The sequence below is a fragment of the Protopterus annectens genome, chromosome 2.part1, assembly GCF_019279795.1.
Source record: "Protopterus annectens isolate FY-2018-M chromosome 2.part1, PAN1.0, whole genome shotgun sequence".
Lineage (NCBI taxonomy): Eukaryota > Metazoa > Chordata > Ceratodontiformes > Protopteridae > Protopterus > Protopterus annectens.
Window position 1 is genome coordinate 300,651,917 of NC_056729.1, and position 26,649 is coordinate 300,678,565.

Sequence of the window (26,649 nt, forward strand, 5' to 3'; positions counted from 1 at the left end):
ATCAGATGTAAATGCCAGGACAACTTATCCAAACACTTATTAGAACACCCCAGACATTCTGGTTTTAAATGTATCATTCTGAACTGTGTGGAGATGGATAAGCTTGAAGGGGACGTCAATGGTGTTTTGAAGAAAAAAGGATTATACTGGCAGTTGAAATTAAATGCGCTCAGAAAACCAGGACTTAACTACAACTGCTCTATTAAGTGTGTGTATGATGACTTTACATAAACTGCCACAAAATCTATACATTTTTTTTGTTCTTGTTATGGAAATTTTGAGGAAATATTTTTATGTACTAAAGGTAAAAAATGATGTGTGGTATGTGTCTAAATGTATATATGTTTAGTTACTTTAACCTCAGTTCTGCTTTGATTAGATTTAGTACACTCTTGCATTACACCAGAGATTTAAATGGTAAATTCAAAACACACTTTTTCATGCCACTATTACCATGAAGTACTGGTATAATTCCCACATTTAGCATACTGGTGCACATTCATGCACACACCTGCACACTTTTATACATTACTAGTTTACGTCAACCACTATTTGTGTGTGTTTTTTCTACTAGTTTTCATTGAATAAACACATTTCTTGGGTTGTAAACATGAAAACTGTCATTACAGTTTTTTTTTTTTAACTGCAAAGCACTGACATTTTTCTGACCTGTAAATAAAGTATTTTTTCTGAAATACTTTTTTCTAAATAATAATTTTTTCTGAGCTATAAATAACTTTAAGTTTTTATACACACTAATACATATTAGACATGACTAGACAAATATATATTTAAATTTATAGTGTTCTGGTTAATGTTCATGGTTAGATAGCTATGTGTTTTTACTTGCATCAATCTTGTTAACTCTTTTTACTTATCTACCTATGTCTATGATTTTAGTTATTGTCACAGACCTGATGAAGGCTTTATTGCATTAGTAAGCCAAAAGCGATTTTAATTAAAAGTCAGTCTTTTTATGTGTATGTTACGCTTTTCTTAGTACTTTATTTGAGAATGTGGGTTGCAAATAGATAGTGTTTTCCTTAACTACGATTTGGTTTGACCTAATCAATAGTAGTGTGTGGGGGTGGGTACTTGCTGTTCTAAAATGCACTTTTTAAGACCCAGTTTGCCTTGAAAAAGCTGGTTTAAAATTAAATAATACATATATTTTCCACACACACTTCCAAGGGTATAAAAGCTGATATGTTTAACATTGTAAAATACTTCTGACTTGTTATGGAGGATCACTTGTCTGCGACAAATAAAGGCTTGTTGCTTTGGAGCACTACCTGGTTTTCATGATTTTTGGGGAATTATTGTGACTGAGCTCATCAACAAAGTTTTAAGACCACTAGTTCCTCTGTTTTTTATTTTTTTTCTCAACACTCGTGGTATTTTTTTTGTTCATTTTTTATATATTTTTTAGGTATACACACACACACACACAACACACACATAATCAAAAGAAAATCTATCTGAAAAGACTATAAAGAAAACAGTTTAACATATATAAGGTCTATTAAGCCCTAACCCTGTCTTATATATATATATATATATATATATATATATATATATATATATATATATATATATATATATATATATATATATATATATATATATATAAATACACACATACATACATATACAGTGGAAATAAAAAGTGTAAACACCCCTGTTAAATTGCCAGGTTTTTGTGATATAAAAAATGAGACCACAATCAATCATTTCAAAACTTTTCCCACCTTTAATGTGACCTGTAACCTGTACAATTCAACTGAAAAACAAAGAAATCTGTTAGGGGAAAATATTAAAAAATAAAAAACGCACAATAAGCTGGTTGCATAAGTGTGCACGCCCTTAAACTAATACTTTGTTGAAGCACCTTTTGATTTAATTACAGCATTCTGTCTTCTTGGGTAGGACTCTATCAGCATGGCACAATTTGACTTGGCAATATTTGCCCATGCTTCCTTGCAAAAGGGCTCCAAATCTGTCAAATTGCAAGGGCATCTCTTGTGCACAGCCCTCTTCAGGTCACCCCACAGATTTTCTATTGGATTAAGGTCTAGGCTCTGGCTGGGCTATTCCAAAACTTTAATTTTCTTCTGGTGAAACCATTCTTTTGTTGATTTGGGTGTATACTTGGGGTCACTGTTGTGGTTTTGGACCAAAAGTGACTGGTATTTAGAACTGTTCATCATTCCCTCCACCTTAACTAAAGCCCTAGTTCCAGCTGAATAAGAGGAACTCCAAAGCATGATACTGCCACCAGCATGCTTCACAGCGGGGATGGTATTCTTTTGGTGATGCGAAGTGTTGTTTTTGTGCCAAACGCACCTTTTGGAATTGTGGCCAAGAGGATCAACCTTTGTCTCATCAGACCATAACACATTTTCCCACATGCTTTTAGGAGACGTGATGCATTGTTTTGCAAATTTTAGCTGGGCCTGGGTGTTTTTCTATGTAAGAAATTACTTCTGTCTTGCAACCCTACCCCATAAGTCAGACATATGAAAAATACAGGAGACTGTTGTCACATGTAGTACACAACCAGTACTTGCCAGAAATTCCTGTAGCTCCTACAGTGTTGCTGTAGGTCTCTTGGCAGCCTCCCTGACCAGTTTTCGTCTTGTCTTTTCATCAATTTTGGAGGGACATCCAGTTCTTTGCAACATCACTGTTGTCCCATATTTTCTCCTCTTTTGGATGACTGTCTTCACTGTATTCCATGGTATATCCAATGCTGTGGAAATGTTTTTGTACCCTTCTCCTGACTGACACCTTTCAACAATGAGATCCCATTGATGCTTTGTAAGCTCTCTGCGAACCATGGCTTTTGCTGTAGCAGGCAACTGAGTAAATGTCAGGGAAATCCTACTAGGACAGCTGAACTTTATTTGGGGTTAATCAGAGTCTCTTTAATTGATGGCATTGAAGACTGAATGCTGTAATTAAAACAGGTGCTTCAACATATTTGTTTAAGGGTGTGCTCACTTATACAACCTTATTGTACATTTTTTATTTTTCATATTCTTCCCCTAACAGATTTGTTTTTCAATTTGCAGGTTATAGGTCACATTAAAAGTGGGAAAAGTTTTGAAATGATTTATTGTGGTCTCATTTTTGTACATCACAAAAACCTAGCATTTTAACAGGGACGTGTACACTTTTTTATATCCACTGTGTGTGTGTATATATATATATATATATATAAATATATATATATATATATATATATATATATATATATATATATATATAAGATATATATATATATATATATATATATATATACACACATATATGGTCTATTAAGCCCTAACCCTGTCTAATACTTGAACTATGAGGAAGAGAAGTATTGACTTATCATGAATAATGGTGGAGCTCTCAGTCCACACGTCTGGTTTAAACAGGCAGCAAAAGAGACCTGAGGTAATTCAGGCAGAACAAGGCAACTGGAGGAAGGGGAGGAGTCAGAGCTCTTGGATCCAAAACCTTTGGTATAAGGCACTGATGTCAGATCCAGCAGGATCCAACAACCTACACACTGAATTAGACTAAAAAAAGACATCGGATTCCCTTTTACTTTTACCAGAAACCACCTTAGAAGAAATGTCAACAGCCTGCACAAGACCCAGAACCATGCCTAATACATTATTTCTGCCCAGAGAAACTGACACAGGAAAAGTTAAATGTTTAGTTTTCTTTTTTTTTTTTTGACAGAAAAGTTGGGACAAACAGACCTAGTATTGCCAGCAACAGCTTCCCAAGGGATGAGCACAACTATCTGGCTAAGCAGGGGCAAAGTCCCTGCCCTTTCTCATATGACCAACAAAAGTGGCTCTCCTTGCCCACTGAGGGAACTTCAACAGCCACAGAGGACTTGACTAAACCCCAGTCCATGGTGGTTGCATGGATAACACTAGAGAGATCCACTGAAAACATGAGTAGTCTGAAAACCAGCTTTGGACAGAGCACAGTCACCCATCTGCGGCTTTGACAAATTACTAGCCTACAGTGATGGCAAAGGCTGCTTACTTAACTTTTTGTTTTTGTGTCTGGAAGAAGGTCTGACTGCAGGACTGACAGTTTGCTCCATGGTCAAGCCCAAAAAGTTACTTTTCCCACCAAAAAAACACAGTAAAAACATTTTAAATACATTCAGCAATCTCAAAAAGTAAAAAAAAAAACACAGTTTATGAACAAAAAAGCAGTTTTAAATAAATACAAAAGTAAAAATGTGCACGCCCATTTAAAAGAACATAAAGGTAATGTGACAGTCACTAAAACTACTTTTTCATATCATTAAGTTATTTGTTTTTCACAAACACTTTGCTTAAACAGCTGTAAAAGTAATATGGAAGGTTTCTCCTTGAAGGGAACTTATCTGCCCAGTAATGGAATAGGAGTAACTGACAGTTGATCCTACTAAGCCCCCAGAGGAGTGCTTTTGGCATCAGGAAAGCTCTGAAGGGTATGGCATCTAAGCCTGTCTTTTTAGTCAGCTTAACTCAAGCTGATTAATTGTTTGGGTATGTGGAAGGTGAGTTGAAGCTTTAGAAGCTGGCCAGTTGTTTATTTATTTTATTTATTTAACAACTGTTTACCGGGAAAGTCCAACTGGGACAGAGCCCATTTTCAGTGGAGGCCCAAGGAGAAATACTCCAGACGCATGTCTTTCAAATGTGGGAGGAAACCAGAGCACCCGTAGGGAAGTCATGTGAATGCAGGGAGGACATTCATACTCTGCACAGAAGGCACCCCAGTTGTGAATCGAACTGGAGAATCTCTTGCTGTGAAGGAATAATGCTAAGCATTGCACCACTACACCACCCAATACCTTATACATATAAGTAATATAGTTAAGCTACTGCAGTGGTGATCAAGATGATGAACATCTCGGGAAATCTCCATAACATATCCTACTAAAACCTGATAAATACCCAGTATGGACACCTAACAACTGCCATACAGGTTGGATTCTTCACTTTAAGAAACCCAAAGTCAGAGGCCTAATGTTCCACTCTCAATGCAGGTGTAAACTTAGTTATTACTGAGGACTATCACATTCTTACTATATATCTACTTTAAAATAAGAAAGGTTTGAAATGAAGCAGGAGAAGTAGAATTTACTACCTACAGAGCTTAAAGGGGTAAATGATTCTAACCACAGCTGCAAGAAAAGACCTGGGTGGACCACTGGCCAGATCACTAAGATCTTGGGGATTAGTTCCATTTTAATGCTACCATCTCCATCAAAGTATAGCTTTTCTTATTTGTTATTTTATTTTGTTTTTTGGCATTTAACAGACTCCCTCTGTTTTCTTCTCTTTTCTGGGGAAGTAGATGAGGATGGTCTAGTTTTTCTGAGATAGTTATTCCAATGAGACAGAGGTACACTAACTCCCTCTGCATGGGTAAGAAAATATGGGGTTCACTGAAGTTCAAAGGTTTACTTTATGTCTATAAATTATTTCATTTTGAAAGTCATACAACATTTGAAAACTTCAACAATGTAGGTCTAAGAATTATGCAGATGTCAGTTCCAATGGCCCTCAGAGAGGCTTGGGATCAACCCACAGCACCAAGGATTCAGCCAACAAAGATGTATCAGAAGCCAAGCACACTATAACCTCCAAAAGGGTTGCACCAGAGGCTTTGACAGTAGCCCACACTAAGTATGATGGCTGTGAATGTGCCTCACTGGTCCTTTTTGTCTTCAGGCCTAGGAAAATCCTTGGACTCTAAAAGGCTGTTGTCTGCTTCCTTACGGCACTAACTCTAAAAGTTTGTATTCTGAAGAATGGCTACCAGAGGCCTAGGGTGATGCCATGGTGGAATAGAACCAAGCTTGAGGTTTCCTTGGAGCTACAATGTCCTGAAATGTTTCTGTGTGATGCCAGATCATCCTTAAGTTGAAATCAGGCAGAGAGCAGTTAATTGTCTATGTTGTGCTCTGGGCCTACAAAGAACAAACAGTAAGAATGTAAATCCTTGTCCTGAACTTGCTTTCTGTACACAAGGCAGTTAATGACCATTTCAATTAACTATCAGGCATCTTTAAGCATTAACAAAGAAACGAAAAGATTTCCCCAACATGCCAGACTGACAATAGTAGTATAAGTATGTGACTGAAGCCTGTTGCATGAAGTCAGAAAGGGAGAGGGCTAACTGAAGCTAAAAGGGGAAGGGAGAGATCTGGCATCGGACTGAGGACTACATTTCTGAGGAACAACTAATGAAGAAGTAGAGATGAGAAAGGATAACAGAAGATTTCAAATGGACAAAGATTGTTTATTTTGTCTAAGGTTTTATGGCCATTTCTTGACTGAAGTGGCTGACTGAATCTCACCTAAAATGCACAATACCATGAGCTGTGCTTTTCCAGCATTCCAGCTGTCAGAATGATAACATTTTATGGTATTTCCCAAGAATAAACTGGAACCAGTATCTTTGTTTCTCATTACTGAATTCTGTAGTGTCAACTATTAATGTTCTTTTTTTCAAAACATATTCCGTCTTCTAAGATAGTCAGTTAACTAGGTTATGACACAGCTAAAACCCACTGTCTAGCTTACTTATTGTCGCTCGTCCCTCCCTAGTACAGATGATGAACAGGCGGCATAGTTCGTTTATATGCTTTATTACATAGAAATACATCAAGATGGATAGCAGCATTACAAAATATAAACAAACTGATTAACAAACAGACTACAAGGACATACATGCTTACATCTCAACAGCTAACTACAAAATGGCAGTCAGGCTCGCACATGCTCAGTATTTATACACTTGTGCAAGCCCCTAGAAAGCTTCTTAAAGCTGCACACACATACTGATCTACATACTCCCTCTTAAATAGATTGCCCTGAATGAAATTACATTGGAATAAGACATGCAATAATACAGACATCAAAACCAAACACAATGTTCATTGTTCAAGTTGCCATGTATCTTTAACATGGTCTGGAAATGCGACCTGTTCTAGTAATATAGTAATCATAACTGGGTTTATCAACAGGGACAGTCATCGGTGAGCAACTCGTATCAGGAACTTCAGGATTCATCTCAGGAACAGGAATATTTACTGGAACATCCTCTGGAACTAGAATGCTGGACAACTCACTTTGAAATGAACAGTCTTTCTTACAGGCTGGGTGCTGTGGTACAGGCTCGGACACCAGCATCAAATATTTCCGATTCCGCCTAAACTCTACAAACTCTACAAACACAACTGCCAAAAGCTCTTTCTCTATCTGGGCATACTGCATCTCAGTTTGGGTTAGAGATCTGGATGTAAAGGCAACAGGTTGAAGAATGACTGCACCAATACCAAATTTTGAAGCATTACAGGAAAGAGTAACTGGTTTGTGAACATCATAACAATGGAGAGTTGGTGGACTGGCAAGTCTCTGTTTCAGGCCATCAAATGCTCTCTGGTGCTGTTCCAACCATGACCAGGACACATCTTTACATGTCAGCTCTCTAAGTGGTGCTGCTAGTTGACTTAAGTCTGGAATGAACTTGTCTAGGTAGTTAACCATGCCAAGAAAATGTTATAGGGCTTGAGCATTGTCTACAGCTGGCATGTTAAAAATAGCTGTTTGCTTGGAAGGTTCTGGTTGTAAGCCTGAACTGGCAAACAAATGACCACCATAAGTAACTTCTCGTACCCTGAACTTGCACTTCTGAGGATTCAGCTTAAGATTCACTTGGCGTGCTCTTTCCAGAACTTTCTTAAGGATTCTGTCATGCTCAGCTTCACCATTACCATCTACTATCACAGCACAAGGATATCCAGAAAAAAAATTGCGCCATAATACGTTGAAAGACTTTACTGGCAGAATTTATCCCAAATGGCATTCATAAAAATCTGTACCTGCCAAAAGGAGTACTGAATGTAGTTAGCAACAAGGATTTCTTGTCAAGCAAAATTTGCCAAAATTAACTCTTTACATCCAAGACAGAAAAAAGCAATGGCATTTGGCATCAGAGCTGCAACGTCTTCGACTGTACACATTGGATGATGAGGTCTTTTCAGTGCTTTGTTCAAATCTCATGGATCAATACATATTCTGATATCATCTGAGCTTTTCTTATGAGCTACCACCATGGAAGATATCCATTCGGTTGGTTCTTCACCTGGAAAAATTACAGCGTGTTGCACCATTTTATCTAGCTCGGCTTTGACTCTGTTCTGCATAGCTACTGGAACTTTCTGGGCTGGCCTGACAACTGGGCTGACATCTGGGTCTAACTTCATGGAGTACACAAATGGAAGCTTGCCTAGTTTGCTTTCAAAAAGATCAGCACAGGTAGAGAAAATATACTGAGCGAAGGTCTTTCAAACTAACATGATGGCCTTCCTTATTAAATGATAGCAGTCCCATTTTCAAACTGTCTCTGAGCCCTAATAATGACTGTACGTGCCTTTTGACCACTTAAAATAACAAGTCATAACTTCTCCCAGAAGAATAACCTGAAAGTACTACTGAACCTTTGGTTTGAATCTCCTCACCACCATAAGCAACAAGCTTCACACACTTTGTCTTACCAAGCACTTCACCAGCGCATACGCTAGCAAATGTATCTACAGACATAACATTGCACTTTGAACCTGTGCCATCTTTGAGCTCTATGGGTTTTTTGTTTACTCAAACAGTATAAAATACTTCATTCCTTGCCCATAAATCTACTGCATTGACCGTTTCATGAAGCAATGACACACCATCAACATAAAAAGTAGGGTCATGGCTTTCTAATTGATCAACTTGTCTCTTTGAATGTTCCCTTTTAATAAAAGAATGTGTGTGTTTTGATTTACAAAACCTTTTGAAAAGATTCCACTTACTGCATTTGTGGGACATTGCTGACCAAAGGCTAAAAATTATTCCATTTTAGGCTCATGACTTCCTCCACAATTACGACAGTTGGCTATAAAACTGGGTGGGGACACATTCTTTGAGTTTGCTGACACACTCTTATGCTTCACTGCATACTCTGGAATTTGCTAGAATGCTATAGAGTTTCCCAGTGAGTGTTGCAAAGCTCACAGTTTCTGCCATGTGCTTGGGCCTGTTTCTTTTAACCACGTGTTGCATACTATCAACATGAGCTTTAGAAGTTACTGGAAGCAGCCATCTCTCATTTGTAAGCATATTTGTGTGCTTTTCTGTAAGCTCATATATCTGACAAATCTCAATGGCCTTATTCAAAGTTAAATCACTGCCATGAAGCAAAATCTTTCTCACAGCATCATCTTTAATCCCACAAATAAATCTTTTATCAACTCATCCCTTAAATCACCAAATCTGCATATTTTAGCTTTGCTTCTCAAGCCAGTTATATATGTTGCAAAAGTTTCCTTAGGCTTTTGATCTTTTATATAAAATAAGTGCCTTTCCATATTAACATTCATTTGGGGGTTTTACATTTCTCTAAATTTACAATTTCTTCCCTTGACTCAGCCGGTACACTATATGATGGTTTTCCCCCTCTCCTACAAAGACAGTAGGTACATACACAATGAACACTCCCTTTCAACTGCTTATGAACCAGCTAAATTAAGCAGAATAAATGCCTTTGTATGGTCACCTTTATCAGAAAATTCTGCCTGTATAAAAATATCATACTCTTGCTCAAACACTCTCCAGTTCTCTGCAATATTAATTGTCAAACACAAGTGGACTGGGTTTCCGAAATCTGTCTGCCATGCCAACAAATTATTCCCAAACATACTGAAAAATATGGTTCTTGTTTATATATGAACAAGCTGTTATGGGTGCCTCTAATAAAATTCAAATGCATAATAAATGCTTTGAAATACTGTACTTGGCAAAATATGCTTTGAAATGGCTGTATTTTGTAAAATTACTGTACTGTAATACTGCACAAACATGCAAATGCTTCATACACTTCAGAGAACTTGAATAACTTTGACTAATGTGAGAAAGTAGTGCTTATAGAACAAAATGTGGTTTCCTTTATTTTATTCATTTTATGCAATTTGGACTTTGTTTCAAACATTTTTTGTAGTTATTTCGAATATTTCTGTTAATATATCATAATTTCAAATATTTCTCTTACTTAGAAATTTGATTACAGGGTTCTGAATGCCTTGTTTCATATTTTGTGAATAAGAAATTGTTTGAGTGAGCTTTAATACCTAAAATTAGTTTCTGACCTGTTTTGCGAGTTATACATGCAGTAGGGAAGATTCATTCCTGTACAGTCCTCCAATCTTAACTGAGTGCCTTTTGGTCTTGAAGCTGAGGAATCTGGATCCCACTGTGGCATCATGTCCTTTTAGAAATGCCGCTTCTGACACCATGTCACTCGTCTCTCTCTCTAGTACAGATGACGAACAGGTAGGGTAGTTCATTTATATAATTTATTACACAGAAACATCAGGATGGATAGCAGCATTACAAAATATAAACAAAATGATTAACAGACAAGACTACACAGACATACATCCTTACATATCAACACCTAAGTACAAAATGGCAGTCAGGCTCACACGTGTTCAGTATTTATACACTTGTGCAAGCCCCTAGAAAGCTTCTTAAAGCTCTACATACATACTACACTTGTAAATTCACTTCTGTGTGGAAATGAGTTAAACAGACTTCTAAGGTCTTTGTCAACATTATCCACAACCACTTCCAACTGCACTGCTTTGCTTACTCATTTAAATGCACCAGTTCTTGCTGAGTATCCATGTTATGCTGAGTGCTGTCCCATCTCCATCCCCAGCTTTAGGGTATTCGGTGTTTTCTAAAACAAATGATTACAATATTTCCTCTTCAGAAATGTTTCACTGCCACTGCTTATGATCAGTGAATTCACATTTACCCTACAATTGTTTAGTATTATACAATTCTCCTTCCATTCTGCTTTACGATATTTAGAACAATTTACTCTAAATTCAGGATAAGGACTTCATTTTCACATTTTTGCTTCTTGTAAGTGTCTGAATTATTTCAGATAATAACAGTAGCTTAGATGTTAAGTGGCCAAAATAGTCACTGTACCTGTTTTCCCTCCTCATTATGTACATGACTCTTCTGCTTCTCTTCATACAGATGACGCAACATAAACATGACGATTTCATTTTCTTCTTGCTCGGTCTTTGGCTTTTTTCTCTAGAGCAAATGAAAATACTTTGCATTAATAACGTACTTGGTACTGGTGGTCAGTGCAGAGAATTAAGGCTATGGGTAGTTACTGAGCTTCTTCCTGTACTACAGAGTTTGATTCCCTCAGCCTCCATTTGCATATGTTATGACTGAGCAGGTCACTTACCAGTGATGTTTGACTGAGTCTATGTGAATCAGTGCTCTACCACAATTACCAAATACAAATAAATGCATAAAAAGTAAATATTTACTTTTTCTACCCAAAGCATATACTTGTCTTTCAGCTTTTCCCAGTTAGGGGTCGCCACAGCGGAACTCTGGTCCACTAATGATTGGCAGTGGATTTTTACAGTGTCGAGTTACCAGCCCGATGCCCAATCTTCAAAAAAGGCACACTCATTCACGCACGCACCTACCGGCATGTCTTTAAATTTCACTCGACCGTCGGGAGGACATGCAGACTCCACACAGAAGGTGCTTCAGCTGAGAATCAAACGTGAGACCCGCTTGCTGTGAGGCGACAACACTAACCACTGCACCACTGCTGCCTACCCAAAGCATATACTGACATGCTATTATTCACATTTAATAGATACCCCACTTTTTTGTCTGTTGATCAAATCAATTAATAACTAATTAATGTACAGAGAGTAAAACTGTGCAAGAGACTTACCTTAAAAGGAGATCTTTGAGGAGCAGTCATTGTAAAAGTAAACTGTAACATTTTGGTTCAATCATGTGTCACTTTTCCCAACAAGAATTTCTCCAAACAGTGGCATATTCCTTGTGAGGAATCAATGCAGGTTCCACGCTTGCTTAAGTTATGAGGTTGACAGAGCAAGAATTCCTTATAAAGTCCTCACCACTGTTCCATATTCTCCTTGATTCTTTATGCTAGACTTCATTGCAGTGCTGAGTGCTTGTGGTACATAAATAACATGCTTAGGCACTGCAAGAGCCAGACTGTGTGTGTGGTCAAAAAAAAGGCAATTAAAAAAGAGGCCATATATAGTTGATATAAAAAGTTTACACACTCCTGTTAAAATGAAAGGTTTTTGTAATATAAAAAAATGAGACCACAATAAATCATTTCAAAACTTTTCCCACCTTTAATGTGATCTATAACCTGTACAATTCAATTGAAAAACAAACAAATCTGTTAGGGGAAAAATATAAAAAATAAAAAAGGTACAATATGCTGGTTGCATAAGTATGCACAACCTTAAACTAATACTTTGTTGTGTGTGTACACCCTTAAACTAAAACTTTGTTGAAGCACCTTTTTATTTAATGACAGCATTCAGTCTTCTTGGGTAGGAGTCTATCAGCATGGCACATCTTGACTTGGCAATATTTGCCCACTCTTCCTCGCAAAAGTGCTCCAAATATGTCAAATTCCGAGGGCATCTCTTGTGCACAGCCCTCTTCAGGTCACCCCATAGATTTTCTTTTGGATTTAGTTCTGGCCTCTGGCTGGGCCATTCCAAAACTTTAATTTTCATCTGGTTAAGCCATTCTTTTGTTGATATGGATGTATGCTTGGGGTCATTGTTATGTTGAAAGGTGAAATTCCTCTTCATCTTCAGCCTTTCTAGCAGATGCCTGAAGGTTTTAGGCCAAAAGTAAGCGGTATTTTGAACTGTACATAATTCCCTCCACCTTGACTAAAGCCCCAGTTCCAGCTGAAGAAAAGCAATGCCAAAGCATGTTAATGCCACCACCATACTTCATTGTGGGGATGGTGCTCTTTTGGTGATGAGAAGTGTTTTTGTGCCAAACGTACATTTTGGAATTGTGGCCAAAAAGTTCAACCTTGGTCTCATCAGACCATAACATTTAGTTATGTACTTACCATAACTTTAGATGTTTGGGATCCATCTCGCCTACATTCAGTACTGATGGGCTCGGAGCCGATCCCTCGGCTCCGACTCGGCACGCTATGCTATAGAGTGAGGCCTCTTATTGGCTGAGCTATTTCTTATCCCAGGATGCACCACCACTAATCCCCCAGATCTTGTTTGTCCGCATTCATGCACACATACACAACTTGTTTATATAACATTGCTAGATGTTTCAAGATGAAACAACAGGATTCGGACCTTCTGATATCCTCTGATCTCCAAGAAAGGGGGAAGGAGGGTGGGTTATTGGGAATGTAGGCGAGATGGATCCCAAACATCTAAAGTTATGGTAAGTACATAACTAAAAGATGTTATGTGATCCTATCTCGCCTACATTCAGTACTGATGGGACAGCGTCCCTAGCACCTAAATCCTGGGTGGCTCACTGGAAAACACTCCTGAGCACTGTGGAACCAAATGAAGCTCGTCCTCTAGATGCCACATCCAATTTGTAGTGAGAAATGAAAGTGTGCTGGGAGGACCATGTAGCCGCAGCACAAATGTCACTAATGGCAAGCTTAGAATGAAATGCTATCGAAGTAGCCATAGCCCTTGTAGAATGAGCTTTGACAGAGGTGGTAAGCTCTTTATTAGAAGAAGAATAAGCTTGAGTAATACAGTCCCTGATCCATTTGGCAATAGTGACCTTTGTGACGGCTTTGCCCAATTTATTGTCGAAAAGGATACAAACAACTGATCTGTTTTCCTTGTTTGTTTGGTCCTATCTAAATAAAAAACGCAATTGCCTGTGGACATCTAATGTATGAAATATGTATTCCGCTTTGTTAGAATACTTCGGAAAGAAAACTGGAAGTTCTAATGACTGTTGTAGGCAGAAACTGGAACAAACTTTAGGGACAAAGGATGGATTTAGCCTGAGAGATACTCTATCTTTGTGAAAAACCAAGTACGGAGGTTTTACGGACAAAGCTTGAAGCTCTGAAACCATTCTGGCAGAAGTAATCGCCACCAGAAAGGCAGTTTTCCACGATAGAAATTTTAAATCGCATGTTGCTGCCGGTTCGAAGGGGGAGGAAGTTAAGGCGCGTAACACCACATCGAGATCCCATGGAGGAGCAGGATGAGAAATCGGGGGTCTTAAAAGCGCAGCACCTTTCAAGAAGGTCTTACACAATCTGTTGCTCATTAAAGGTGGGTTTATAGATTCGTGAAAATTGGAAATAGCTGCCAGTTGAACCTTGATGGTAGAGACTGAAGAACCTTGATTGAAAAGGGAAGTTAGAAATTTCAGTACTTCTGATACGGGAATAGTGATGGGATCCAGACCCCGGAGTTGAGCCCAAATAGCAAATCTTTTCCATTTGCTAGAATACAATTTCTTTGTAGCCGACTTGTGGGCCGAGGATAAAATGTGTACAACTTCCGGATCCAAGGTATGATTCCTGACTATAGTCGGAAGAGGAGGAGCCAAGCCGTCAATTTTAAGGTGTGTAGGGACTGGTGAAATAGTCCCGACTGATGAACCAATAGGTCTGGGATCTGATCCAGGAACCATGGACCTTCCAGTGCATATTTCCGAAGACAGGGGAACCATACCTGACGAGGCCAGTAAGGAGCAACTAAGATCATTTTGCTCCCCAAGAGAGATGCCTTTTGGATCACCCTGGGAAGGAGAGGAACTGGAGGAAAAGCATATAGCAAGCCGGTGGGCCATGGACAGGCTAGTGCATCCATAGGGCTCTTCCCCGGATCCGGGTCTTCGCACTCAGCGGAGTCGCGAAGAGGTCGCAACAAGGAACTCCCCATTTGCTGAAAATCTGATTTGCAACCGTAATGTTCAGAGACCACTCGTGTGGAGAGAGAATAGTTCTGCTCAGTCTGTCGGCTATCACATTGGACTTGCCCGGGATATGAGTCGCCACTAGAAAACGTTTGGTCAACACTGCCCATTCCCAAACTCTCATGGCCTCTCTGCAAAGGGGGTAGGATCTGGTCCCTCCCTGTTTGTTCAGGTACCAGACAACTGACATGTTGTCGGAGTGAACGGCAATTACGCCCTGAGGGAGGTAATCGTGAAGGGCTTGAAGGGACAGAAGCACCGCCCTCATTTCTAGGATGTTGATATGAAGTAGGGTCTCTTCCGAATGCCATTTGCCTTGGACTGACCTGCCCAGGGAATGCCCCCCCACCCCATCTGGGAGGCGTCCATAGTCAAAGTGGCCACAGGAGGAGGTGGAACAAAGGGTCGTCCCTGATCCAGATTGGAGGGCACCAGCCACCAGCGAAGGTCCCGTTTGCATGTTTCCGTGATCCATATGAGGTGACTGAGAGGGAGATCCTGAAAGGACCACTGAGTTGAAAGAAGCCACTGGAGAATTCTCATGTGCAACCTTGCTAGGGGAACTAGAAGAACCGTGGCGGACATGGATCCCAATAGCTGCAGGACCATTCTGTCTGGGACTTTGGATCTGGGAAGTAAGGCTCGAACTTGAGCCTGTATGGTTTGTATCCTGTCTGTAGGTAGATAGACCCGCATTCGTTTTGAGTCTATCTCTACTCCGATGAATCTTATGCGTTGAGATGGCAGCAACATAGACTTTGGCCAATTGAAGGTGATTCCAAGGGAATTGCCCAGTGATATTGTGGCTTGTAGGCTCCGCAATAGTAGATGCTTGGAGGTGGCAGTTAGGAGCCAGTCGTCTAGATACGGAAACACCTGGAATCCTAGACTTCTCAGGTGAAGAGTCACGACCGCCAAACATCTGGTGAACAGCCTGGGGGCTGTGGTGAGACCAAAGGGCAGCGCGCGGAACTGAAAATGACTGCCTCCTAGGCTGAAGCGCAGATGTCTCCTGGACGCTTGATGTATCATGATATGGTAATAAGCGTCCTTGAGATCTATGGAGCACATCCAAACACCTTTCTCCAGCAGTGGGAGAATGGATTGTAGGGTGACCATTCGGAACTTGGACTTTTTGACTGAACGGTTTAGAATGCTGAGATCCAAAATGGGCCTCAAGTCCCCGGTCTTTTTTGGCACCAAAAAGAATCTTGAGTAAGTCCCTAATCCGATCTGGTCTGCAGGGACCGGTTGGATGACTCCTTTTTGCAGCAGCTTTGAAACTACTGAGGCTGCAGTTTCCCATTGACTGGGTGGCGGGTCCGGGATTTTTTTGGACTGAGGTGGAGAGTGAGAAAAGGGGATGGCGTAACCTCCGGCGATAATTCAAAGCACCCATCGGTCCTGAGTGATACCTTCCCAGGCTTTTAGGTGCCTCGAAAAATGACCCCCGACTGGCTCCGGAGCTGCACAGTCGGGCAATCCCTCAGGGACTGTGAAAGGCTGAAGAGCCACAAAAGGACTCGCGGTCTCCAGTGTTGCGAGGACCTCTGCCACCTCTGGGACGGCGTCTTCCAGAAGAATTTCCCCCTCCCCTGCCTCTAGAAGGGGGATCGTCCTGCTGCGAGGGGTAAGACTTCTGAGATCTACGGAACCACATTTTTTCTCCTCTTTTAGCCTTGGGGTAAGGCCGAAAGGGAGTGGAAAATCGTGCCCCTACGGCAGTCTAAGTCTTACCTTCTTGCTCGCAGCAGGTCAGTGTGTCCTTTACCTTGGGTCCAAACAAAGAGGACCCATCAAAGGGGGCGTCGGTAAAGGAAGACTTAAAGGCCTCCGCAAAATGACACAGGCGGTGCCAGGCTTGCCTCCGTAGAGCAATGCCTGTACCCGCCGCTCTACTCGCCCCTTCGGCCGCATAAGAAATGAGCCTCATGAACGAGTTTGATATGGACGACAGCGTAGCCAGCTGAGAGCCAACCGTCTGGGCCAGCTGCTCAGGCAGGTTACCCAAGAGGGTATCTGAAAGTTCTTTAATCAGATCCCTCTGAAATCTGGTAAAGTGCGTGAGATAGTTCAGGGACCTTAAAGTAAAGGCCGCTGAACTTAGGGTGCGCCACTGCCGATCCATGCTCCTAGACTCCTTATTAGGAGGATGGACGGACGTCGAAGCCTCTGCTACATCTTGCTGGGTAGCAGATACCACCACCAAGGCATCTACAGCCACACCTTTCGTCAAAAACTCCTTTTCCGGGGGTGCCGACAGGAACTTATTTGGACGAGCAGGCACTGGTTCCACAGAGTCTGGGTGTTCCCACGCCCTTCGACAGATCAAATCTAGGAGCTCGTCGAAGGGCGGAGACACCCAGGAGGCGGAGAGCTGAGCCCTGAAGGACTTAAGGAACACCGACTCATCAGCAGAAGGGGGTTTGGATTGCCAGCCGCCTCGTTGTTTAAGGGCTTCCAGGATATCTGCAAAGGAGACATCATCTGAGGACGACTTAGGGGACCCCTCTGCATCATCAAGATCAGTGTCTGATGTGAGAGACTCATCAGGGGAGTCAACGTGCTTCCTCTTGCACAATCTTTTCCTGGGGGGTTCCTCCGAAGATGCTTCAGAGGGACCTCCAGGAGGGGGGGAACCTCCAGTGGGGGTAACCTCAGGCCCCGGGGCTCCGCTGTCTAAGGACAGGGGGACTGCCAAAGACCCAGTCTCAGTATGCAGGGAAGGAGCTGGGGAGACCGTGGAGGTAGCCAAAGAAGATTTGGCTAATGCACTCCTCATGGCCCTGAAGGCGGGACCACCAGAATCCTGGGAAGGTCCCACCTCCGTGGCCACAACGGTAGACGGTACCCCCGCAGCTGACGCACCGAGAGGAAGGCTTGGGACCGAAAACATCAGTCCCGAAGCGTCCCCCCCGGGGCCGACAGAAGAAGTCCGTGTACCGAACTCCGACTCAAGAGCCGGAGTTGGAGTAAGGGTCGGGCCCGACCCAAAAACCTCCATCGGCTCCACCAGCACCGGCTCCAACGGTGCCGAGGCTGTTGGAGGAGGAACCATAGTAACAGGGTGGACCATCGGCTCCGAAGCCGAATGGGCTGGAGCCGAAACTAACTTTTGAAACACCGGAGACTGGAAAAGTCTTAGGAGCACCCTGTCGATGTCCGAATCAGATATCTTGGAGGATCTAGATGACACCGATTGGGTCCGAACCGACTTCTCCATCGGCTCCATAGGACTAGGGGACCGGCTCCGAATGGATTCGACTACTATCGGTTCCGAGGGAGACCGCAAAACAATTTCCCTCAGTGCCGAGGAGGACTTCGGCGCCGAAGGGGAAGAGTCTGAGCCGGCAACCCTCATCGGCTCCAAAATCAGTGGAGCCGATGAAGGTGACCCGCCTCTCGATGCCCCAGACCTCGGCTCCGAAACCAGAGGGGTCGAGACTGGAGGCATCGAGGCAGACCGTTCCGCCCTCGGCTCCGAAGTCCGTGGAGCCGATGGAGAAGCCTGCCTAGGTTTTTTGTCAGTCGGTTCCGACAGACTGGTCGGAGCTGACGCTTTTTTCTTCTTGGTCGGAGAGGAAGATGAAGATAAGGCCTCCTCAAAGGAGGGCTTAATCAGTCCTTTTAATATTAATTTATTCTTCCTCTCCTGGAGGACTCTAGAAGAAAAGGCGTGACACACGCTACAGGACTCCTGTAGGTGCTTGGCACCTAAACAATAAATGCACGAGGAGTGGTCGTCCGTTATCGACATTTTGTAACCACACCTCGTGCACTTTTTAAACCCAGAGGGTCTATGTTCCTTAGATATGCTGAGTAACACTAAGAAAACAAGTTAAAGTAGCTGTTTGTGAAGATTTTACCACAAAGAAGTGAAACTAATAAATTTTTTTTTTTTTTTTTAAGACAAACACAATGTCAGAAAAATACACAGAACAGTACAATAATCACTGAAAATGAGGGTCAAGACCCTCTAACTTAAGCAGGTACTTGACCTCCTGGAAAAAACAAAAACGCTAGATAAGAATAGGGGAAGGCCCCTCTAACTTAAACGGGAAACCTTCCCTTAACCAAAAACACAATTTTCCTCAACAAAAGTTTTCAAACACACTCGTACAACAACAATAGCTGTTAAAACAGCTTTTGGGTTCAAAATAGCAAAATTCCTGACAGGAAACTTTGAATAAAACAGTACTTAGCCCAGCCAAGTTTGAGACCATGTCCTAGCTTGTAAGCGGCAAACGAGATCTGGGGGATTAGTGGTGGTGCATCCTGGGATAAGAAATAGCTCAGCCAATAAGAGGCCTCGCTCTATAGCATAGCGTGCCGAGTTGGAGCCGAGGGATCGGCTCCGAGCCCATCAGTACTGAATGTAGGCGAGATAGGATCACATAACATCACATTTTCCCACATGCTTTTGGGAGAACTGATGTATTGTTTTGCGAATTTTAGCCGGGCCTGGATTTTTTTCTGTGTAAGAAAAGGCGTCTGTCTTGCAACCCTACCCCATAGTCCAGACATATGGAGAATACAGGAGATTGTTGTCACATGGTACACAACCAGTACTTGCCAGAAATTCCTGCAGCTCCTTCAGTGTTGCTGTAGGTCTCTTGGCAGCCTCCCTGACCAATTTTCGTCTGGTCTTTTCATCAATTTTGGAGGGACGCCCAGTTCTTTGCAAGGTCACTGTTGTCCCACATTTTCTCCACTTTCTGATGACTGTCTTCACTGTGTTCCATGCTATATCCAATGCTGTGGAAATGTTTTTGTACCCTTCTCCTGACTGATACCTTTCCACAATGAGACCCCTTTGATGCTTTGTAAGTTCTCTGCGAAGCATGGCTTTTGCTATAGCAGGCACCTGAGTAAACTTTACTTGGGGTTAATCAGAGTCTCTTTAATTGATTGCAGGTGTGTACCCAAGAAGACTGAATGCTGCAATTAAATCAAAAGGTGCTTCAACAAAGTGTTATTTTATGGGTGTGCACATACAACAAAGTATTAGTTTGGTGTGCACACTTATGCAACCAGTGTATTGTACGTGTTTTATTTTTTATATTTTTTTCCCCTAAAAAATTTGGTTTTCAATTAAACTGTGGACGTTATAGGTCACATTAAAGGTGGGAAAAGTTTTGAAATGATTTATTGTGGTCTAATTTTTTTACATCACAAAAAACTGGCATTTTAACAGGGGTGTGTAAACATTTTATATCCAGTGTACATGCACATATATCCCTAAAACTATGACCAAGATCATTCTGGAGGAAAGCTATTTTACTGTTACAGTAACGTCTCCTGGAAGACCTACTGTTATTGCATCTTAACAACTGTACTGTTTTCTTTGAGAATGGTCACTATCAGGTAAACTAACATACGGGCGGGTTTTCAAGCAATATCATATTTCATTTGGAAAGCAGAAACATGTGAAAGTTATCTATGGTTTTAATAATACACAAAACATGTAAAAGAAAATACTGGAGTATAAGCCATGCTGTGAAATCATATACTCTAAACATTTCCACATTAATTAATGAAGGCCATAATTTGAAATCACATACAGAGTATAGAAGTATTAAGGTTTGAAACGTTTTTTTTTTAGGCTGACCAATTAAAATGCTCCCAAGCATGATAACTTCAAAAAATAAGCAATGTTGCTAATATAATATGTTTATAAGTCAGGAATGGATGAATTATAAAGGTGATTACAACATATTTAGCCTTGTATCTAAAAGTACTCTCAGATTAAAACTTTTAAATGGCTCCCATAACACATGGGACAATGACCTTGACATAAATACTATTTTGGAAAACCTAGGCCCGGATATTCAGAAAGATAGTACACAGAATCATAAATGCATTCTGTACCCTCTCTTTGCAATGCTGGCATGGTCTAATGCAATTCAAAGAAATGAATCACAGTCCTACCCTGAAGGCAAACTGTCACTGTCCCACTCTCTTAAATGGCACATAGAAGCACCTAGTACTCTTAATAAACAAGGCAAGCTGTGCTCAGAAATGGCAGGTAAGTCTGTACTGTCTTAACAGCATTACACTAAACTACTGTTGAAGCATTACACAAACCTACTATGCAAGGTAGCAACATATTGTACAGGTTGTCGTACCAAGCAGCTAGAGTAGCTACTTGGTAAGGCTTACTGGACGGTACACTCCTGCCTTACACTGTAATGCTGAATGTTGCAGACTTGAATGACTGTGATACAAGATTCCCATATATAGCTCTCAGTCAAGGACAAATCCAGAAATAATTAGGGACAATCAGGGACATTTTTAAAATATTACTACTATTAATTTGAGACATTAAAAGTATAAGAGAATGTTAATTAATATACACTTTGTTAAGTAAAAGATGTCTATACATCTTAATTACTGTCATAATTTATTAAGTTTAATTCACTACCTTTTCTCCGAAAGTCATCAGTTTTAGGAGAGATTAAGAGGGGAAAAGCTAACATTTGAGTCAAAATCAGGGACAGTTGAGAGGCATGATCCCATACACCTGTGGCACCAAGCCCATTACCAAATTACAGTAAAGGGGGAATTCGGTGCTCTGTACATTCCCATTGGCAGAAACCCTCCAGTATCAGAAGGAAGAAAGTGGAAAAAGATCCTGTGTGTTAGCAGGTTTGCCTACACTGCACAGAACTCTGCTGCAGGACAGGATTTTCCTAAGCACAATAAATGAGAGTGTTAGTGTGTCTGCTTAGCACCATCTACTGAGCAACAAACTAGCAGGGAAGGAGGATCGTAGTAGTCACTGTGTTAAAACAGCTCATTGTACATTCCCTGCAGTTATGCTATGGGACCCAGAGTACACAACACGGACGACATTTTTCAATACAATGTGTGATGGGGGGGTTGTTAAAAGTAGGAGTATTTTATTTGGCACCTTACAGCAAGCTCAGACTAGTGGCTTTGCCCAAGACAGCTCCATAGCATTACTGAGGTTCATGAATCAAACATGGCTTTATACACTTTTCAATGGTGCATAAACACCTGTGCGTTAGCATTTAGAGTTCATCCACTTGGTCATGACTGTGTGTCAATAACAAAGATAAAAAGCAAAAAATATATATTCAAATCAATGGGCTTTTTTGGTATTATCAAAGACAAACATAAGTATTCATTTAAGGAAATGTTCAGTTTACACATGTGAGTGTAGACTTTAAATTAATGTAGCACTAACAAACATATGTGCACCAGAAGTAAGCTTATCCTAAGAAACATAATTTATTTATTTATTAACATTTGAGTACCGGGAAAGTCCAACCTGCTAGAGAAGCCAATTTTCAGCAGACGTCTGGGAAGAAAAATTCCAAATTATTACAAAACATTTTAAAAACAATAATTTTGCAATCTTCAAAAATAAAAAAAAAACATCTGTAGTTTAAATAATCATAATAAATTAGACATAATAGAAAACATTGGTTAAGAATTTATACAATGTACATGACAATCATTTAATATTTCGACAATCTTTAGACAGTTTGTAGAGAAATTAGACTAACTTACCTTTAATACGAACAGGAATTGCAATATGAAGTTAGAGAAAAACAGACCTATGCTATATTTAGAGAGAAAGTCAGAAGAGAATTAGATAGCAGTAAGGAAGTAAGTGAAGAAGGGAAAGTAAGGAGGTATAAGGATATGTGTTCATATTTAGGGATATAGTTTATCCAGGCTTTGTAAAGCATCCCTATTTTTTTATGAGTTATTCTTATACAATTTTGTATATGCAGGTCGGCTATGGTTATATTACCAAGAAAGACGACATTAAATTTTGTGTTTTCATGAAAGATGGATTTGGGGGAAAAAGTAGTAGATTGGTCTTTTTTGGGGTGAGAATGAGTTGTGAGTTATGAAGCCATGTTTCAGTTGCTGTTAAAGTTTCTGAGTAATTTTTTGGAGTTGTGTCATGTTGTCAGCTGTGCAAATGAGAGTGGAATCATCTGCATATTGTACTAGAGTGGCCTGTTTTGTAAAAGTATAGAGGGTGTTGGTGAAAATCTTAAAGAGGAGGGGACCAAGGATATACCATTATCGTACATCGGTGGTGACTGGGTGGTAAGGAGAGCATGGAGTGCCACTTTACAGACTGATACCTATTGGACAGGTAGCTTCTGAACCACAGAAGAGTGGGCTGACAGAGACCTAGTGAGGGGATTTGAAGTAGAAGTTTGCTGTGACAAACTGTATTGAAGGCTTTAGACAAGTCCAGAAGTAAGGAGGAGACTAGTTTGCTACTATCTCTTGCTTTACTGACCGTATCTATATAGGTTAGAAGGGCAGTGCTAGTACTATGGGAGGGATAGAAGCCATGTTGTGTAAGGGAATGCAGTTCTTCCTGCAGGAGATAGTCTAGCAATTGTTTTTTGAATACATTTCTCTAGTATTTTGGCAAGGGGCGATAAGATTGCTATAGGTCTAAAGTTATTAATGTCTGCTGGATTTCCTCCTTTCTGCAGAGGGATAACATGTGACTTTTCCAGAGAGAGGGAATGTGGGATTCCTGGACTGACCTATTTATAAGGATTAAGACAGGATAGGCAATTCACTAGCTCCTATTTTTAGGTACTCGCTTGGAAGGTCATCAGCTGAAGAACAGTACAGTTTAAGTTTAAGAGTAGTTTTATATAGGAAGTGGGCACAGGTTTGAAGGTGAAAGTGTATGTAGTGATACGTGGCTGTTGGGCAGCCTTGGTTAGTGATGCCATACTATCTATAAAACAAGAGCTGAGCTGTATTGCAATTTCTAGTGGTGGGAGAGGGGTTTGGGTTAAATACTTGGCCGAGATGTACGATATCTTTAATGGATGTCCAAAATTTTCTAGGGTTATGTTTAGTATTATTCTGAAAGTTATTATGGTATAGTTTTTTGTGTTAATTTATTATGGATAATATTATAGCCAGGAGGTATAACTTCTGAGTAATTCATGCTGGGTTTAAGCCAAGTTTCAGTTACAGGGAGAACATCAGGCTTATGTTGTGTGATCTAGGCATGTAGTTAAACAGTTTTACTTCTTATACTTTTAACATTTATTGCAGCAAAAATAAGATCGGCAGGTTTGTGGAATGGTTGCTGTTGGGTTACAGAAGTGTGTGGGAGAGAATTATCTTTGTGTTCATTGTGACAGGTGGGGCCAGGATTAGGGTGTTTATCTCTTCCATGCTCACATAATACCATACTGCATCACTCAAAAGTGACCGAGCTACTTACAACCTCAAAAGAATAATAAAGTTATATGACTCTTCATCCTAAAAATAAATATTTGTTCTTTGTTCCCTGGGATAGTCTGAGTTGGTACTGTCCATTTTAATGATTGCTCATGAAGAAAAGTTCCAAGGCAACTTGCATGAAAAAAGAAAGCTGCAGGTTATATAAACAATTAAGATTATACATGCAGTTACCGTATATGTTTATAAACACAAAGTACTTCAGCACTTGAGTACAGAAAAGCTGTAATTAAAAAATAACAATCATATTAGTCAATAAAAATTATAGTAATACATATTCAGTGGCATGCCTTTCAAACATTGTTGGGGGGGACAAAGGTGAAAAACCGGTTCAGAAAAGGATGAGAGGGAGTCAGGACAAGACAAGTCTGAAACAAAGAACAGGGAGTACACCTAAGAGGATGAGGTAAACAGAAACAGATCACCTACCACTATTAATTCATCTTGGATGTTTGGAGTCCACAAGGGGAAAATATCATCAATAATATATTCGGCAGATTCAGGAGGACACATGAGCAATGAGCAAAGCTTTTTCACTGTTAATTGTTATAAAGATGATGACAAACTCCCTTTGAATAGAAGGCAGCAACTGAGGTCATGGCAAACTGCAGATAATGCATCAGAAAAATAACAGTAGCACCACTAGCCACCTTCTAACATCCCTTAGACTTGACAATAATGTAACATGGAGAGATCTTCTAAATTCTTGACAAAAGGATGTAGTCATGCTGTATAACAGTAAGCATATTGTGTATACAGTGGCAAAGCCATACCTGCACAAAGGTGATTTAACTATATGAACTATGTGCAATTTGTAATCCAAGTGATACTTCCATCTGACATTAGGATCAATGATTTTAATATATCAATAGTACCAAGATTAGGATGAACAACTAAACATGTGAGGACTGACTCCTTTACAAAATATGCTCACAGTCACCATATGGGAAGAAACACTGGCAATTCAAGTCTGTTTGTTGTATTTGCTTGTTAGGTGATGGAAAATATATATGTATTTTTAGCCATGTAACAGAAAAGCATGTAGACAAGTTCTATAACAGTATCATGAATGAATAAGGACCTAACACAGCAAGGTTCCATGCATGGAAAGTTAAGTATAAGTCCCTGTAGAGGTCTATTATGACAAATTGCTGAAAGGAAACAGAAAGATCACCAGCAGTGTAAAAGTTAAAGCAATGCTATCAATAAGCATTTTGTGACTGAGTAAAGAGCAACACGTCTATTTTGTGAAATGGTGTTACGGGTATGAGGTGGAACAAGTGAGCATATATAAGGAACACTAAGGAGGGAGGGTGTCTGCCATGGGTAAGAGAAGGTTGCATCCAAGTCTCCACATAATGGTGGGTAGAACAGCAGTTTATACCGAAGTTTGTGCACCATGGCTGGATGAAAGGTGGTTAGATTATGACAATGGACATTTTTTTCCAAGTTCGTCTACCTTGGAATGTAGGCCTGCTTCACTCCTAGTATCAGCTACAACCTGTTGCTCCCTATGAAAGTTAATACACTACAATGTACTGCGCCTAGCAAATTCTCAAGTTTCTTCAAAATGTACTTAGGATATTTCAAATCCAGTTCCCAGTACCATGGTATTCACAACCTGTTTTACTTAAAGTGTCTCAAACAAATGGCAAAGTTGCAGACCAGATTCTTTAAATGCCTTTTTCCTCTGAGCTGTGAAACAGCCCTCAGTGCATTGCAAGAAAAGCAGTTTTACCTAAACAAAACTTAAAAGTACCACATTTGGACAGTCTATTTTTTGAAGACTAAAATTCCCAAGAATTGGAACAATTTCTATTATATCTTCTCAGCACCACAGACCTCCATGATAGTTGTAACCCTTCAACCCCATAAACTGGAATAAAATCTATACTGCAGAGAGAAAAATATTTTAGACATTCCTACACTAGCTGCAATCACAAAACTGAAATCAAATGTTTAAAGCTTAACACATTTTGTCTGTACTCAGCACCTTAAGGACAGATAGTCAAGGTTAATATTTCTACTTTTCAAAGTCTTGTGTAGAATAAAAGACATAAATGAAAATGTCATTCTGCAGGTGACAGCAAATATCATTTTGCAATTTGGGCTCAAACATAGACTACTGCAAGAATATATGTTTAACATTGTCTCTTTTCAGTATAAGAAATAGACTTAAATGCAGATTTGTACAACAAAATAATTTAGTCTCTTAAAAGGTCTCTTCCCAAAGTAAAATAAGACATTGAAGAATGCATTTGTGTGCATTATATATGTTTTTGTTTTTACCTTTTTGACTCATGTTTGTAAATTATGTTAAATCCAGTTGCATGCATATTTCTCCTCTTGTAGGCAAGCAAACTCCTTTTTATACATTTTGTAAATAAAACATACTCTGTACAGCTTTCATCTTAGTGCTTTCTGTGTTCTTCACATCCTTTTCACTTTATAATCCATTATTCTGTATCTAAGTTGCAAACACTGAGACATTAGCCAATCAGCCAATTGCTATGAAAAGTGGATACCCAATGGATGTGAAGAATCAGAA

General features: G+C 40.2%; 1 protein-coding gene across 1 annotated transcript in view; it reads right to left on the reverse strand.

Moving 5' to 3' along the window:
- TBC1D1 (TBC1 domain family member 1) overlaps nucleotides 1–26,649 on the reverse strand; it is a 2,608,647-nt gene that overhangs the window by 1,480,571 nt on the left and 1,101,427 nt on the right. Inside the window, exon 7 of the mRNA XM_044062143.1 lies at nucleotides 11,040–11,150. Within this exon, the coding sequence (XP_043918078.1) occupies nucleotides 11,040–11,150 (111 nt within the window). The remainder of the gene's footprint in view (nucleotides 1–11,039; nucleotides 11,151–26,649) is intronic.